The following is a 17895-nucleotide window of genomic DNA, read 5'->3' as shown; positions in this document are numbered from 1 at the left end:
AATATTTATCTTATAAAAAAACTACTTCTCTCTCATGAATTCATTTATGTATTCCAAATTCGACCCATTATAGGAGGCCCTTAACAAGGTCAATGGGAGAACAAAACAATGAAGAAAACCACTAAAAGGATGCTTTCCTCCCATTTCCCACACTTTTCCAGGAAACACCCACCACATTTGATTACATCTTGCTTCTTGCTTTTTCTTTTTAATTTCGATCCTTTATAAAAAATATTTTCTAGGTGGCAAACATTACAGGATATTGACCAAATCAATGGCCCCGATTCACCCTAGAACCCAAAAAGCCTTCAAGAGAATTCTAGATCCTTCTATTTCCACCTCTAAAACCCCAAAACCAAAAATCGGAATTTCTCTAATAAAAATAAAATCTGCCCACCATCTAGCCCTCCAAACAATCAAATCTCCACCGTCCATTCCTTCTTTCCTTTAAGTACACGGATCTGATTTCTCTTCAATCCCCCTCTCTGTCTCGCCGTCTGTCTTGTGGCTCTCCTTGACCCTATAATCTAACCCGCTGTACGTTAATTTATGTTGGAAAAGTTTGCATCTTTGTAGTCCTTGAGAGTTTCTTGATCTTGCGTCTGGCTCTTTTTTATCTCGTAAAGATCAAATATTTATAGTGTTTTTAGCTTCTTGACCTTGTTTTTGCATCCGGGTACTCTTTATTTTTCTAAAATACCTGATCTTTATAGTATCATTAGATTCTTGAACGTGATTTTAATTCTGGGTACTTATTATTTCTTCAAAGAAGTTCAAATTTTCATTTTTTTAAATGATTATTGATCTTGAAGAGTTTTGTTTGTGCAGGATTTAAATTGATATAAAAAATGTTTGGGAGAGCACCAAAGAAAAGCGACAATACCAAGTACTACGAGATTCTTGGAGTCTCAAAGAGTGCTTCACAAGATGATTTAAAAAAGGCTTACAGGAAAGCAGCTATCAAGAACCATCCTGATAAGGGTGGTGATCCTGAAAAGGTTTATCTTTTAATCTTGATGAATTATCCTGTTTAACTGGCATGTGTTGATCTTGACTGGATGATTTATGTGGGTGGTTTTTGGTTCTGTTGATTTGAGTTTTAATTTGGACAAATTGCTAACAGATCTGCTCTACTTTAGTGGGTCATTATGATTGCAAATAATGCTTCTGTGAATATAGGTTCTAGTTTGTTTTATGGTCTATTGCTCTTGGGCTTGTAAACACCTGATAGCGGCCCTGTTTGATTTATAGTTAATAGCTTATTTGTTTTCCGCATCAAAAAATTTTGGTTTATAGTTTGTCATTAACTTTTCTACTTAAAGAATGAGACTCGTATAGTGAAATTCGCGTGAAGCAAAAACAAGTCATGCATACAAGGGAGTGCTGTTATTTGATTTTTCTTCATAGTCATTGCAATTGGAGGGTTTTTTTTTATTAAATATATACATGGGGTTTCTGTGTGCCTTGCAGTTCAAGGAGTTGGCCCAAGCATACGAGGTTCTGAGTGACCCAGAGAAACGCGAGATATATGATCAATATGGAGAGGATGCCCTCAAGGAAGGAATGGGCGGCAGTGGTGGCGGTGGCGCCCATGATCCATTTGATATCTTTCAATCCTTCTTTGGTGGTGGCAATCCATTTGGTGGTAAGTTTTATGTCCACTAAACATTTTGGTTTATCAGAGCGTGCCACTTTTTGATCACATTGACATAAAAAAATTCTATCATTCAGGAGGTGGTAGCAGCAGAGGCCGAAGGCAAAGGAGGGGTGAGGATGTGATCCACCCTCTTAAAGTATCCTTGGAAGATATTTACAACGGTACATCCAAGAAGCTATCTCTTTCACGCAATGTAATCTGCTCCAAGTGCAAGGGGTTAGTGTCTTCTGAAAACTGTGCTGCATCTTGTGGCATGCTGATTTTTTATTTTATTTTATTAATTTATTTATTTACAACTGACTGGTTATTTCATTTGAAACTATGCAGTAAAGGTTCCAAGTCTGGTGCATCATTGAAATGTTCTGGTTGCCAAGGTTCTGGAATGAAGGTCTCTATAAGACACCTTGGTCCCTCTATGATCCAGCAAATGCAGCATCCTTGCAATGATTGTAAGGGCACTGGTGAGGCAATTAATGACAAGGACCGTTGCCCTCAATGCAAGGGTGAGAAGGTGGTCCAAGAGAAAAAAGTTTTGGAAGTAGTTGTTGAGAAGGGCATGCAAAATGCACAGAGGATTACTTTCCCTGGAGAGGCTGATGAAGCTGTAATATGAGCTGGATGCTTTTTTTGAGTTTGGCATTTTGATTTTTATCTTCTAATTGCATTCTTATTTGTTTGTGTTGTTATTTGCAGCCTGACACCGTTACAGGGGACATTGTTTTTGTCCTACAACAAAAGGAGCACCCTAAGTTTAAGAGAAAGGGTGATGACCTATTTGTCGAGCACACCCTCTCTCTTGCAGAGGCACTCTGTGGCTTCCAGTTCATTTTGACCCATTTGGATGGAAGGCAGCTCCTGATAAAATCTCAACCTGGGGAAGTAGTTAAACCTGGTAAGTGCCATGATACTTTTCTTTGTTGTTAGCTCTGGACTTCTCAATCGAGAAGTGATTGATTGACTATTTTTGAGCTTTAATGAATTTTTTTCTAGCACAAGACAGTTCTTTTGTTTAAAATGGTACATCCCCTTTTTTTTTTATTGTGTTCTTGCATCGAAGTCTTTCTAACTTAGTATTTGGATTTTCTGTGTGCCAAGATCCTGGGTATTGTGTGGATTATTTAATTAGGGAACTGTACTGGCTAAAGAGTGCTGCTGGGCTAATTCTATTTTTATTATTCATTTGTAAATTTTAAGATTGTAGTAGTTGTGGTCTGGTTCGATCATAAGTTAGTGGTTATCACAAGTCAATGATTTTGTTCTTCAAGAAGTTGCTTAAGGTGGCAGGCAATTCTTAATAGCTGCTAATTTATGGTTCTCCTATTTGTCCTAGATCAATTCAAGGCTATAAATGATGAAGGAATGCCAATGTACCAAAGGCCATTCATGAGGGGGAAACTGTACATTCATTTCACTGTTGATTTCCCAGACTCCCTGTCCCTTGATCAGTGCAAGGCCTTGGAGACCATGCTTCCTCCACGAACCTCAGCTGAGCTTACTGACATGGAGCTTGATGAATGTGAGGAAACTACTTTACATGATGTTAACATTGAGGAGGAGATGAGGAGGAAGCAACAACAACAGGCTCAAGAAGCATATGACGAAGATGATGATATGCATAGTGGTGGTGGCCAGAGGGTGCAATGTGCTCAGCAATAATCAATGAGCAGGGGATGACTGTGAATCGAAGAGAGCTGAATGGGATCAAGATGAACTGATGTGGGCTTGACAATTATTTAAGTAATAAGATTCTCAACATTGTGATAGGAGATAGACTTCTAGTTTCTTGTATGGAGATTTCACCTATGTTTGCAGACTCTGGCAATTACCTAGTATTTGAACCTTTGAGAGATCTCCAAGAACTGCTCCTTGGTGTTTTTTTCTGTGCAACTCGTACTTGAATTTTGGATTTATAGTTTGCCATATAGGCTGCTTCTTTCTGGATCGGGCACAAGTTGCTGAATGTCACTTTGAAGTTATGGATAGGACTAGTAATCCTACAACGTATCGCCACAGGGTAGCCTGGGGGGTAACCTTGTGCCCCTATGGAATATTTCCTTTGGTCAGGCTTAGCAATTTGGCAATGTTTATGTTAGTATTGTGAAGCTGTTGCATGCAACATCCTGATTGAAATTACTGCATTCAAGCCTGAGGGTCTGCAGCCCTTAATTATGAGCGCATATTTCAAGTAACTTGGAAACGCTAGAAGAACCTCAAATTTCTAGATGATGGGCGGAATTTACTGCACTTACAAGAGGCTACATTCAAGTCAATTTCATCGTCTGTTTGTCAATTGAAAAATGCTTGTATTTGGAACCCAACTTGAAATTTATCAGAAAAAGGATAATGCTCGAAAGAAAATCATTCATGTGAAAGTAAAGTGACAAACGTAGAAAATTCAGGCAATAACTCCATATGAAAACTACCAAACATTCTCCAGGTAGCAGCTCCCAAGAACTGTCACATGTGCGCATGCATAATTTGATCAGACGAGAACGGGCAGAGTGCTTCAGGAAACATAAGCAGCTCTACTGCACATGGGGATCCCCCTCAGGTACTGTCAGCGGGCTAGTTCTATCCAAGTATGGTAGAGCTGATGAGTGCTACCCTGGTTCCATTAAAACCCCTCCGCATTCGCTGACAATCTTCTTGTGTAATGCATGTTTCAATGCCTATTTAATTTTACAATTGCTGTGTGTGCATGTGTATGCATCTATCTGTATTTATTGACGAGAAGATTATTTTTTGAATTATATTTAGTTAGTGTTTGAGGATAAAAAAACATAAAATAAATAAACTCTTGTTTTGCTGAAAGAACAAAGATAAATACATATAATAAATCTGCACTCAATCCCCGTGTCCCCGTTACCTTGTTAATTAACAAGACGGTAATGTTGAGTGTAAATCAATTTGCTAGATAAGTACTACCCTGGTTTTTGTTTCGTGCCAATCTTTTATAGTAGAATAAAGGATCAAAAACACTGAGAAATTATTTTTCACGCGAGAAAACTTTTTCCCAACTAACTCTACAGAGTTTTAATTTTATTCATCTGTATTATTAATTTTAGTTAATTGTTTTTGTGCAAAAACAACAGATAAAATAATCATAATAATAAAACTAAAGTTAACTAAATGAAAAAAAAAAGAAAAAAGGGCTAGCAAAGTCCCCCCCCCCCCCCCCCAAGTAAGACATGCTTGTCTCTAGTTACGTGGGTTTTACTGCACAACTAGTCAAATTATATTAATTTAAAAATTATTTTTTTAATTGTGCTTCTTTAAAAATATTTTTTTCACGATGTGTGAATATATATACATATTCGTGAGCATCGAGATTAAATGTACTTTCTTTAATTAATCATTTATATTAATGAAAATTGTGCAACATGTCCTTAATTAACCCTTTTGAATTGACAATTCATTGAGTATTAGAAGAACACAGGCAAGTTGCATTATTTTTTTTTAACAAGATGATGATTTGAGGCTCCGATCCTTCTCTCTTGTTCTCCATCATGTCTATCTTCCTCGCTTGAAATTTGAAAAACAATGCTGCCTGCTGCCTCCAAGCCATTGCATACAGCCGCAAACAACTCCAAGCCAATTCATTAAACAAATCTTTATTCTCTTCATGTATCTCTTTCAAGCCCTCACTTCCTTCCATTCCTCTACAAGACAAAAGCACTTCCAGCTAACCCTGTAGGTATTTCAAGAAGATGAATAGCAGTAGTCCTATAGAGTCATCCACACCAAGATTTGGAGGGTTTGCTCTCATTTTTGGGATATCAATGGGTGTACTTTCAGCAATAGCAATTGCCGTTCTTGCTTATTATTTTTGCACCAGGAAACCATTACCTGCAGGCCATTCTAATCATGATGGTTCCTTGTCCATAGATGATCAAGACTCGGTCATTATAGAAATAGGCCTGGATGAAGCCACTCTCAATACCTATCCAAAGCTGCTTTATTCTGAAGCAAAGGAAAAGCTTGAAAAGGGTGATGAATCGGTAGCTGCTTCCTGTTGCTCGATTTGCTTGGCAGACTATAAAGATAGTGAGTTGCTGCGGCTGTTGCCTGACTGTGATCATCTTTTCCATGCACAGTGCATTGATCCGTGGTTGAAGTTGCATACTACTTGCCCAATGTGTCGAAACTAGCCTGTACGAATCCCAAGCAATGTCACCGAAACAGCTTCCAGGGAACCCCGCAGGGTGTTCTTTGATCCATGGTTTGCACAGTTTACGCACTGAAAGTACTTTTTGCTCAAATTTGTGATGACTGTAGAGCTTTTGTTTGCATCCTTGTAATTTCACGAAGTTTTGTAGCTAATTACAGCTCTATATTTTAACTGAGATGATTTCTATCTTAATGTTGTAGAAAACATAAGCCATTGCCAACCACTACTGCTCTTTGTTCAGTTGAGATTAGATAATCACACGATTGAAATTTGTTATTCTGACTATCTAACATGCTGTCCTGAATATTATACATTTAATTTTCAAGCAACTACTGCCATTTTTAGATGAATGATATTGACCCAGTCAAACGACAAGTAGCTCTTCCAAGTCCTATGCGTTGAGCACATGCACCTTGCCCATGTTCTTGCCACCTGCCTTTTCTCTGCTGCCACTCTCTTTGCAAGATGTGTATATTTGCCAAAGTTGTTCGTTGAATCACATGAGCATTGATGAGAGTTTCTATGCATTCCTCCATTTAACTCCTTCGGAACTCATTAGTCTGTTCATCTCTTTCCGAACTGGACTGAGAGTGCTGATGTTTCTTTCAGTCAGTCTTGGTTCGAGACAAATTTAAGGACACAGAAATCCGTGACAGTTTTTTTTGCTATTGTATGTAAAATGTTTATGTTGTTCCATCCAGGTAGATAGGGTGCGCCTGTACCCTATATGCGCACAGAAGTGGTTTAGTTGTTCATTTTTCACCCATAAGAATTCCTTCCTGCCCCAAATAGAGTGGAATTATCTAAAACATTTTTCTTAAACCTCAACTTCAGTTATTGATCAAGTGGCCTCTTTCATAGGGCTTCTTATATGCATTTCACTTGGAAAGATTCAAAGAACACTTTCTAGGAAGACATCTATTGTTCTCACAGGAGGCTTCTTTCAAGTCAATTTGACAATCTTTATTTCACAATAATTCATAGTCTTTCTGATATCCCAAGTTGAAATTTGTTTGGTAAAGGTTATAGCTTGTGCCTGGTGCCATGAAAGACACGTAACCTATTGACAAATAAATAACTTGGGAACCACGCATTGAAACAATCACCAGGTAGTTACTCCCAGAGACTGTCAGAACTCAGACCTTGTACATCTAAAATTTCACAGCCCCACTTCTCCCTCCCTCCTATGCACAGTTGAATAGTTCAGGAAGCATGAACAGCTCCCCCGAGCAGAGTCATCAGTCAAGTTTTTGTGGTATAGGATGTGCCATGGGAATTTCTTTTGGCATCCTACTTTTGATCATTATCATAAATTTTGCCTCCTACATCTGCACCCATGGCATACAAGATCCTTCTAGACTCATCACCCCCAGCAACGAAGGCAGCTCCATTACTGACCAAGGCTCCGTTGCAATTAATCCCGGCCTTGATGAAGCCAATCTTGCAAGCTATCCTAAGTTGCTATATTCACAAGAAAAGTCTCAACAAAAGGTTAACCATTCACTAGATTCTTGCTGTTCTGTATGCTTGGGGGACTATATAGTCAGTGATGTGTTAAGTTTATTGCTCATTGATGCCGCACTTTTCATCTTAATTGTGTGGACATCTGGTCAAGGCTGAATGCCTGAATCATACATGCCCAATATGCCGGAACTTGCCCGTGCCTACTTTTTCTCAACAAATGGAGGTTAGGTACCTAGCTAGTAATCAACCTTCAAGCTGGCCACCAAATGATGTTTAGCGTCATGATTTTCACTCAAATGAGTGGAAGTGAGGTCTTGGGTTCAATTCCTATGCGTTGAGCACACCTTGTCGCTTATAGAGGTCCTCTGCAGGTTAAAAGTCTACATTGACTATTCTGGATAGCCAGAAGCTTCTTATAAATTCCAACCAGGGAAGTTCAAGTCATATGTGCTGAGCACGCCTTGTCGCTCACAGAGGCATTCTGCAGGTTAAAGTCTACATTGACTCATCTGGATGGCAGGAAGCTCCTCGTAAATTCCAACCAGGGAAAGTGACCAACCCAGGCAACTTTCATTACACTTTGTGGTTTCTTTGTTACTTGGTAGAGAGAATTTAATCCATTGGTTAACTGGTACTGTTTTGGACTATTTAAGAGATCTTTGTGGTGGAAAAAAAACATATAGCTTGCCATCCCGAATCGCTGGTAATGTAGGAGTCATGTTAAAAGAACAATTTACCTATAATAACTTTCAGAACAGAACAGATATATTAAAAAAGTAAGTTATTAAAAAATATGTAACATTTTATAATTTTTAAAAATATTATATTATTAAAACTAATAAAACCAAAAAATAGTTTAAAATTTCTCATCAATAATTAAAATAAAAGCAATAATTTATAATATTTATTATATTGTCAAAATCCAAACTTAATTAAAACAAGTTAACAATAAAGTATCTAAAACATCAAATCAAAACTAAAAGGAAAACCTTGCAAAATAAATAAGACATATTGATTAAAACTGAAGAAACAAGAACACTTAACAAAATTTACCTGCTATTAGAAATTAAAAACTTATAATACTATTAAGAATGAAGGGGTGAGTTAAACCAATTCATTGAGAAAATAACATTTAATATATATTTTAGATATTAATAGTTTATAAGTCAATTTATCTTGATATACATATATAAACTAAACATATTATCATAAAGTAGTGGAATACATGTAAGAGATCAAATGATACTTGAAGATGACCAAATAAAACTCGAAGATGACTATGTGCACATAATCTAATTACTCTTTGTTAGTATGGAGTTACTGACAAGTCCTACATCAAGATATAATAGGTATACACATGATCATCAAAAAAATATATATCATATCAAATAGAATTTAGTTTGACGGAATACGAGTGCAATTCAAGAATAAATGAGTACTCGAAAAATAAAAAAACATATATAAATATTCAATAAATTAACTAGTACTACTCATCGTATAATCAACATATATATATATATATATATATATATATTTATATTATATGCATATTAAATATTATCTTACTCACTTGAAAAAATATAGATTAAAAGAAATTTCAGATAAAATAACCGAAAAATCTATTGAGGATCTTTAAAAGAACTTACAACAAATATACAAAATATACTCAAGAGCAATTCAAAATAATACAAATAAAATATTCCAATGCATAAAAGAAAATTAGGTTTAATCTTCTACGTTTAGGAACTAAAACGATAATTTTTCAAAACAGAGACCAGAATGTAATTTTACTAAAATTGGAGGACCAAACTATAAATACATAATCGTAATGAAATGCCACTCATAAACCACCCTTAATTCTATATAGAATGAAATAGGGACCGAACTATAATTTTTATAAAGTTTAGGACTAAAATGTAAATTACTAAAATTAAGGGATCAAACTTAAAATATTTCAAATCAATTATCAAACTGAGATTTATCATCCTTAACCTCATAATAACAATTTCTAGAATCTCAAAATATATTTAAAGGTCACTTTCTAATTTTTTCAAAGTTTAGGGACTAAACTTAAATTTTTATAAATGAATGACCAAAATAAAATTTGATCATCTTCAATCTTAAGACCATTTTGTTCAGATTTTTCAGTAAGGTTAAAATAAATTTCTTAATCCCGTAAAAATTAATTTAAATAAATCAACTTATAAATTCTTATTTCTAACAACATACTAATCAATTACCTAACATTAAATCCTTAATAATCACAAATCAATTTTAACAATATAAACTTCTAATTCTTATAAACCCTAATATCTTTTTTAATCATTTTATAAACAAATTATAATTGAAATTAATATAAAAAGATAATTTACTTGTTATTTTTACTTTTTTTGAACAAGAAATGCAAAATAAAAAATTAAAATTTTTGGTTTGAAGAGAGGAAGGTTACGGCAGCCATAAGAATTAAAAGAGTTTCGAATTAAAAGAGAGGAAACTTGTAACTTTTTCTTATATAATTAAGTTAATTTAGGCTGGATTTAGGGTAAAAGTTCGGGTTTTACTTCGCTTCTAGACATTGTTCTAGCATGAGACAGACAAACAGAAATTCCCTTGTTTTCAAAATAGCTAAAGAGCTTGTCGTTTTGTTGCTCTGCATTGAACTCTTCCTGACTATGTTCTTAATTTTTCTGTGGCAAAATCCTGAACTTTTGAGAGGATACCATATGTAGCATGGAATTTGGGAACGGTATACTCAAGTGGGATTCGTGATTTGTGTTGTATGTGGTTTAGTTTGATCATAAGTCAAAAATAATAAAAAATAGGTGATGTTCTTATTCATTGTCCCTCTTGCTAAGAACTGGTTACTATGGTTTTTTGGTTGCTCATGTAGCAATTCCCATGTTACCAGAACTGGACTAACAACGATGTTGTTCCAGTCAATTTTGGTATGACATTGCTAATGACACAAAGTTCTTACAATCAACATCCACACCTCGGTGACGAAACACGAATTCAGCACCTCTTATCCTACTCTGGCCTTGATGGTTTAGGGTTACTCTGCCCAAACAGGGAAAAGACCAGCAGAAAGAAATTTTCTCCTGTCCCAAATTCTATGGAAAACTAGAAAGTTTTTTGCGAGCCACACTGCTCGAAATTTGACCTTTCGCTGCCAATTCACTTGGGATGACTCAAGAACCTCATATTTCTAAGAAAAAACGGCAGTATTTATTGCTTTCACAAGATCTTTGTTTGTCAAATAAACAATGCTTATATTCACATTGAAATTTCTGTTAAAGGATAACGCTTGGACCAAAAATCATGAATCTTTCCCATAATAGTGACAGAAACGTTGACAAATGCCAGGTAATAACTCCACAACTTCAGAATTACCAAACAATCTCCAGGTACAAAGTACTTCCTAATATTGTCAGAGCTTACTCGTCTTTCTTTCTCTCTCCAACTCTCCATCCCTCTCTCCTTTCCCATATCTCCCTCTATACATACTTAATCCTATAGATCAAACCCTAAACACAGCTGAATAGTTCAAGAAACATGGACAACTCCACGGAATACAGTGGCTCCTCAGGTATGAATGGATACGCATATGCTATCGGAATGTCTTCAGGTGTCCTATTTTTGATCTTAAGCATAACTCTGGCCGCGTATTTCTGCACCCGTGGAGTAGATTCTCCCCCACACACAGCTACAAACCAAGGCGACTTCATCACTGACCATGACTCCATTGTGACGGAACTCGGTCTCAACGAAGCCAGTCTTGCAAGCTACCCCAAGTTGCCCTATTCAAAAGCAAGGTTAGAACCCAGGGGTAATGATTTACTACCTTCTTGCTGCTCTATATGCTTAGGGGACTACAAGGATAGCGACATGATAAGGTTGTTGCCTGATTGTGGCCATGTTTTTCATCTCAAATGTGTGGACTGTTGGTTAAGGCTGCATCCTACATGTCCGATTTGTCGGAAATCTCCTATGCCAACCACTTTGTCGGCTCCTCTTGCTGAAGAGGCACCATTGGCAGTGAGCAGTTATTGATTCAAGAGATTGCATCTTAGTTTTTCCAATTTCTTGTGGGGTCAATCTGAGGTTTTCTAGTGTTTTTAGACATTTTGTGCAGATATTAAAGTAGTGTAATTCTCTACAGTATAACAGAGATTTTAACATGATGTTTATGGCAATCATGTAGGGATTTAATTTAGACAGTCAAATCGGATGTGGAACATATGACAACTCTCAGATCAGCTCATATTTTGCTTCATGTTATGTGTCATCGATGGCCGCCAAATGAAACTAACAAGGTTTGAAGCAAAAAGGGTTTCCTAAGAATGATGGAAAAACTAAGAGACTAAGCCGGTGATGATTTTCTAAAAATTCAATTAGCTTGTGTCATGATCCAATTTCTAGATTCATAACTAGTATATAAATAAGATTTTTTTTTTCAAGGCGCCATATCTATGCAAACTTAAATTTATATACAAACTTATCCTTCAAATAAGTCAATATATCAGAGTTCAACATAACATTAATAACAAAACTAACTTCATAATAATTTAATTATTTTAATACAAGAGTTAATACAAATTCATAATTGTGGAGCACTAATTAAACATAAAAGAAAATGTCTAAATTACAACAAAAAAAAGTAGGTTTTAAAGGTCAACAAAAATGACCTGCTATCAAGTTATAAGTCTAAAAAGAATAAATAATAAAATGATAAGTTCAACAATTCAGTGAGTAGATAACATTCAATAGACACACACACACGAGGTAATATAACAATGAGGAATATATATATAGTTCTAGGTTCTTATAAAAAGGTTTCTTAAATAAGCTATAACAAAAATATCATATAGTAAAGCTTCTTAGAAAATAAAAATACAATAAGCATGAGGCTCTGTACTGTGAGATTATTAATCCACATGTAACTACCCTGACTAAATAGAGTTCAGATATAATATGCACAAAGATTAACATTATCCTGTTAATATGGATATTCTGACCAGTATACTATAGATTTATAATCATAATTAAACAAACATATTCATATCTCAAGTCTCAACTCATGACATCGATAAAATAAGAAGCTATCAATTCAGAAGTCAATTCAAAATATATATATTGATTCATATCAAGAATTTATATTCAACAATTGATCATGTTTTATCATAATAAAGATAATAATCAACATATTTATTATCAAAAAGCATTATCCAATTCATATTAATAAATCAAATATTTATAATATTTCTCATGTATATAAAAAATTATTTACTTGTCTGACTCGAAAGCAAATGGCTGTCAAAAGCAAATGCCAAAGGAAATCCTATTAATGTCCTACCGATAAAATATCAAAATTATCAAAATATAAAGGAGACATATTCAAAAACAACTCGAACGAATATACAATCTATTTAATACACTTAACTAAGGATCTATTTCATAACCCTATATATTTTTAAACTAACTAGTTATTTTTCATAAAGACCCAAAAATTAACGGTTTTCCCGAAATCTATTCCATAATAAAAAAATAATAAGACTTGATAATAATTCACTAAATAAACCTCAATTATTCATCAAAATAATCTGAAAAAGCTAATATTATAGCTAGAAACCAATATGTAATTTATCATATTTTAAGGGTCAAATTGTAACTTTGTCAAATTAGAGGACCAAATAATCATAAATTCATAAATATAGTGGAATTCTATCCATAATTCATCATTGGCTATGTCCAAAATCTCTAATTATGCTCCAGGGACTATTCTATAATTTTTTCAAAATTTTACGGTCAAATTGTGATTTTTGTCAAATGGGAGGACCAAATTGAAAGCGTTAAAAATTCATAACTATACTTTAATTATGCCCATAATTCATCTTTTATTCTGTCCAGAATATCTGAATATGCTTCAGAGGCTAATTTGTAAATTTTTAAAAGTTAAGGGACTAAAATGTAATTTTCACAAATTAAAGGGACCCAACCAAAATTTTATTATCTTCAACCTCAAAGCCAAAATTTTAATAGAAAACCTACTGCTATCTTAAAATTTCTAATTCAAAATTCATCATTAACACAAATCATAACTCAAAATCATTATCTTTACTTAAAATCTTTTAAAATCAACTAAACAACTGATAATATTCAAATTAATTCATCAATCAATCCAAAACACAATCTTCAAAACCCTAACACTTATCAAAATAAAAATTTAAAGCTCAAAGAACACACATTTATACATTTAACAACCTAAATCTTACCTTTAAACTTATTTTCTTTAATTTTCTTCTATTTTCCATATCTTTCCCTCTTCTCTTCTTCTTCTTCTTCCCCTTTTCTTCTTTTCTCTCGTCAATTTTTCACTCTTAATTTCAGATCTCTCTCTCTCTCTCTCTCTCTCTCTCTCTTTTCTATTTATACTTATTATGTTTATTCAATAACCACACTACCCCTCATTTATTTATACCCACATTTTAAGCCTCCATTGATTTTGTTGCCTTTTCCTATCTCTTTTAATTCAAAACATCATAGCTTGGCATTGGAGCTCTTAAGTTGAATAATCGGTTAATTAATTGATTGTAACAATCTTCTCCATTCTTCCTAGCTTATACTTGGTCCTTGGTATTATAAAGTTGTTCGTGATTAGTACCTGCAAAATATTCTTTTTGGTGGAGGTAAAACTTTTCGATACTTGAATAAATATTTTTTTAGAGAGAGAAAATACAAGAATATTCTAGAGAAAGATGTTTTGAAAATATATATGCAGTAAAAAATTAAGATTGTGAACCTTTATTTTGTAGGTCTCATGATATATTTATAACTCATGAGTCTTGTATTTTTGTAAAAAAGAGGGTGAGTATAATCTTACCTTGATAGTATCTAATGAGAGACAAATATCTCTTACATCTATACTAATGTTTAATGAGAATATAATGGGTTCTTATATAATTTTTATACACTTATAAAAGCGTAGAGAGATTAAAGTTTAAAATGTTAAATATAGCTAAATGTATAAAGAATGAATTCTTTCCCAAGATAAGACCTAAGGAAGGTTGGTTATTTTCCTGGATATGTCAAAGAAGGAGGTTTGTTACCTTGAATTTGACTAATTATCGAGTCCAAATATTTTGGGTTTAGTATCTTTACTAGACCCATGCTGTCTTGACTTGATAGATTGTTAAATTCAATTATATTAGGTTGACATATTTGTGAGGCCCATATTATTATGTATTTGACGTATTGTTAAGTTTAAGTGCACTAGGTTTGATATTTTTGTCAGACTCACATTACTCTAGACTTAGTTGACTGACTCGTCCATGTTTCTTTGAACGTGGTTGACTATACAAAAAACATCTGAATTTAACTCGCATCAAACTCAATATTTCCAGAGCTTGACACGCTAGGAAACCAATCAAGTTTGAGATTAACTCAATTTGCACTAGACAGATAGTGACTTGATGCTACTTTTGCCTGAGTGTAATTACCTTTTCCATTCACGGTGCATTGATCCATGGTTCAAGCTGCATACTACTTGCCCCGTATGTCGAAACTCGCCTTCCAGGCCACCTCAGCGAGAATTCTTTGGTACATGGTTTCTATGGTTTGTGCATTAAGAGGTTTTGCTGGAAAACTTATTCTGACTGCAGAAATTTTCTTCAGACCATTGTAATTGTGCAAACTACAAAGTTTTGAAGCTAATAAAGCTAAGTATTGTAAAAAAACACAATCCATCAGATGCAAGGATGCAACCGAAATGCCATGGACAGACTCTGACTAATACAATGATTCATTTGCGCATACACAGTAATCGAAATTAGACCTTCAACACATGATTCTGACCGGCAGTTGTTCATTATTTTGTCCCGAATGCAGTTGTTCATTATTCATTATCAACCAATTACTGCTCTTTGCGCAGCAGAGGTGAGACAAGGACATAGATTGTGACTTGCGACTCTGATTTTTTGTCCTGGAACATTGAAATATAATTTTCAACCAATTACTGTTCGTTTGTTGAAAGATCCCTCATATGACATCCACCACATGATGCCTGATTAGAATAAGAACAATAACCTGGTGAACTAGTTCCATTCTAGTGAAGTTAATACAATTCATAGATTTGAATATTAAAATTGCTGGCCCTTGGAAGCATGAAGGATATTACTTGATGCATATTGCTACTAGGAAAAAGTCAATTAATGCTGGAGTATTTTACAAGCATGATGCTGCATAGAATCAAATTGTTATTTTTAAACTAGTGCGCTTGGCAACTAGTATCCTGAACTTGATTACCGTCATAATTAATGAGTTAATTAACATATATATATATATAGTCAAATTTTGAACATTCCTAATTTGACATTATAAATACTGGCAACTCGGGCTCATGAGTTGCGTTGATCGACAAGTCCACCAGGTTTTATCAATTTAAAATTTAGATGTTGAGATGTTGCTCAACTAGCATGAACAAACAACATCCCTTACAGCAAAATGCGGAAGCCACTAGCCTGAGTTACAACATGAACCTGTGAGACTGTGTGGTTCCATGGGACTACTACGAGGGACCGGTGGTTGCGACACATTAATCCACCCACCTTGCTATGGTCCAGGTGATGAACTAGCTGCCATACACCTTTAATATGTGGAAGATATGTGCTCGAATCTCATACAAACCATTTGATTAATCACATGTTTCAGCAATGTCAAGGAGATTATGAGTCCATCCTGGGATAGGATTTGTTAGCTTCCACAGAGAGTCTTGATTTAGAGCTTCAGGAATCCGCTCTAGGAATTTAAAATGAAGAAGATTTTCCACTCTCAATCTTTTTAATATATAAAAAGATGTTAGCTTAAATGAAGGAGACACTAAAGAATCAAAGTAACACAAACAACGTCCCTAAACATAACGCACAAGCCAATCCAACAACCGTTCCACCAGAATTAGCACGCAATCCCTTTCTTCTTCCAGCGTTAGGAGCTATTGGACTATTGTTAGGTACAGAAGGTTGTGATACATCAGTCCACCCAGCTTGAGATGGTCCAGGTGCTGGATATGGACTCAAGGTTGGAGGTGGTACTGGTGAATGCCCTGTAGAATAGTAAAACTTGTGGACCACAACCGAAAATCTTAGGCCTAGATCACAGTAATTCGAGATGTTGCAAATGTAGTAATTTACACCTTCATGAATTAATATTGCCACTGCTGGACTTCTTGTAAGGATCCTCATTGGATTAAGAGCAGTGCAGCTCTCGTAGTCTAGCCTTGGCACTTGTATCGCATTGAAGAACTCGTATTCAAAGTCAAAAACTGCAGCCGAGAAAATTAACTAAAAATGATAGATGCTCCTTAAACAATGATCATCCATCATCGATTCCTAATAGAAAAATTAAAAAAAAAAACACTGGAAAATGTATTTTACGTGTTGCGCGGATGGGAACGAGAAATCATCACGCGAATCTGACTCACTGAAACAATTTTAATTTGATGGATGCAATGGACATAAGAGTTAGTGATACATACCTAAGACATCACCGATATAGAAAGTATGAGAGGAGGACCAGTTGTAGTAAAAATCAGGATGCGGTGGGATGGACCAGACAGAGCCTCCCACTGTGTACCTTAAACCAGAAGTGGCATCAAATGTTGCAATAATGGCTTGTGCAAACAGTATTGCAATGCAAGGATGTCTTTGCAGAGCCATTGAGGGAGATGGAAGGTTTGTGCTCCAGGTACCGTTACAGAGCAGTGAGGAATTTGGAGGAGGTAGAGAGGAAGATGTCTGAAGGTGGTGGGAGATATTACCATATTCAAGGCTGTGTAACTGACCAAAGGACTAATAATAGCTGCTGCTAGTAGCCCAATCAAGAAATATATGGCAACAAAATCCTCCCTTTTCACAATTTCTCATGTCCAAAAAATCCCATTACTTCAACGATATTCATTACTTTGTATTTCATTTACTTGTGATTGACGATTAATTTATTATGGATTTTTATTTTTATTTTTATTTTTTAGTTATGCTTCTTGTCTCGCCTTTGTTGAATCTGGTTAATTCAGATAATTTAAATACCACATTCTTTATTTGTGTAAAACTCCATGAAAAAAGGATTCTTTTACATAAAAATAAAAATAAAAATAATTCCTTTTTAGGGTTTTTCCTTTTCTTAAGTTCTGGGCATGAAATAAGAGGGCCTAGCCCAGTACAATGAGACATCACAAGCTCGAATGGGCCCCTCTGCAGAAACATGGCTAACTACCCATCAAACCCCCTGTTAGTGGGCTCCAAACAACTTGTTGAATATTTAAATTTTATTTTATATTCTTAGAAAACTTTTGTTATTCCCCGTGGATGATGGGTTCATAAAACACCTTTTTTTAAAGAATGGAAACTTCTAATTTTAAAAATATCTCTTCTTAAATCACTAATAAATATTAAATACATTTCAACCCATATGAGATTTATTACTGTTTTCCCATTCAACTATTATTATTTGTTCAGAACTATTTTTTTAATTTTAATTTTATTTATAATTATTAAACTTACTAATGGATTAGTTAGAAAAACAGGTTGAGTTTCAATTTGAATAAGAAATGATA

At 34.7% G+C, this 17895-nt stretch overlaps 4 protein-coding genes across 5 annotated transcripts; 3 read left to right on the top strand and 1 right to left on the bottom strand.

Annotated features, from left to right (window-relative positions):
• Nucleotides 1-381: 381 nt before the first annotated feature.
• On the top strand, nt 382-3581 carry LOC105125417 (dnaJ protein homolog). 2 transcript variants are annotated; one of them, XM_011025841.1, is made up of 7 exons: nt 382-537; nt 829-998; nt 1471-1645; nt 1732-1873; nt 1985-2261; nt 2351-2549; nt 2988-3581. In XM_011025841.1, the coding sequence occupies exons 2-7, from the start codon at nt 849-851 to the stop codon at nt 3311-3313; spliced, it is 1269 nt and encodes a 422-aa protein (XP_011024143.1). In that variant the 5' UTR covers nt 382-537; nt 829-848; the 3' UTR covers nt 3314-3581. The 2 variants fall into 2 exon arrangements, with proteins under 2 accessions (XP_011024143.1, XP_011024144.1); XM_011025842.1 differs by lacking the exon at nt 382-537 and adding an exon at nt 589-676.
• Nucleotides 3582-4973: 1392 nt separating this feature from the next.
• Nucleotides 4974-6110, top strand: LOC105125415 (putative RING-H2 finger protein ATL71). Its single transcript, XM_011025839.1, has one exon. The coding sequence runs from the start codon at nt 5365-5367 to the stop codon at nt 5803-5805; it is 441 nt and encodes a 146-aa protein (XP_011024141.1). The 5' UTR covers nt 4974-5364; the 3' UTR covers nt 5806-6110.
• A 4176-nt stretch (nt 6111-10286) lies between these two features.
• On the top strand, nt 10287-11534 carry LOC105125416 (RING-H2 finger protein ATL70-like). Its single transcript, XM_011025840.1, has one exon. It carries the CDS (start codon nt 10842-10844, stop codon nt 11337-11339), a length of 498 nt encoding a protein of 165 aa, XP_011024142.1. The 5' UTR covers nt 10287-10841; the 3' UTR covers nt 11340-11534.
• A 4581-nt stretch (nt 11535-16115) lies between these two features.
• LOC105125414 (chemocyanin-like) lies at nt 16116-17096 on the bottom strand. The gene is made up of 2 exons (XM_011025838.1): nt 16819-17096; nt 16116-16605 (listed from the first exon to the last, which is right to left on the bottom strand). Exons 1-2 carry the CDS (start codon nt 16997-16999, stop codon nt 16172-16174), a joined length of 615 nt encoding a protein of 204 aa, XP_011024140.1. The 5' UTR covers nt 17000-17096; the 3' UTR covers nt 16116-16171.
• Between the last annotated feature and the right edge of the window lie 799 nt (nt 17097-17895).

The sequence above is a fragment of the Populus euphratica genome, unplaced genomic scaffold (genome assembly GCF_000495115.2).
Source record: "Populus euphratica unplaced genomic scaffold, PopEup_1.0 scaffold22.1, whole genome shotgun sequence".
In the NCBI taxonomy this organism is placed as follows: domain Eukaryota; kingdom Viridiplantae; phylum Streptophyta; class Magnoliopsida; order Malpighiales; family Salicaceae; genus Populus; species Populus euphratica.
The sequence above is the reverse complement of the archived record's forward strand: the minus strand, read 5'-3'. Positions and strand labels throughout refer to the sequence as shown.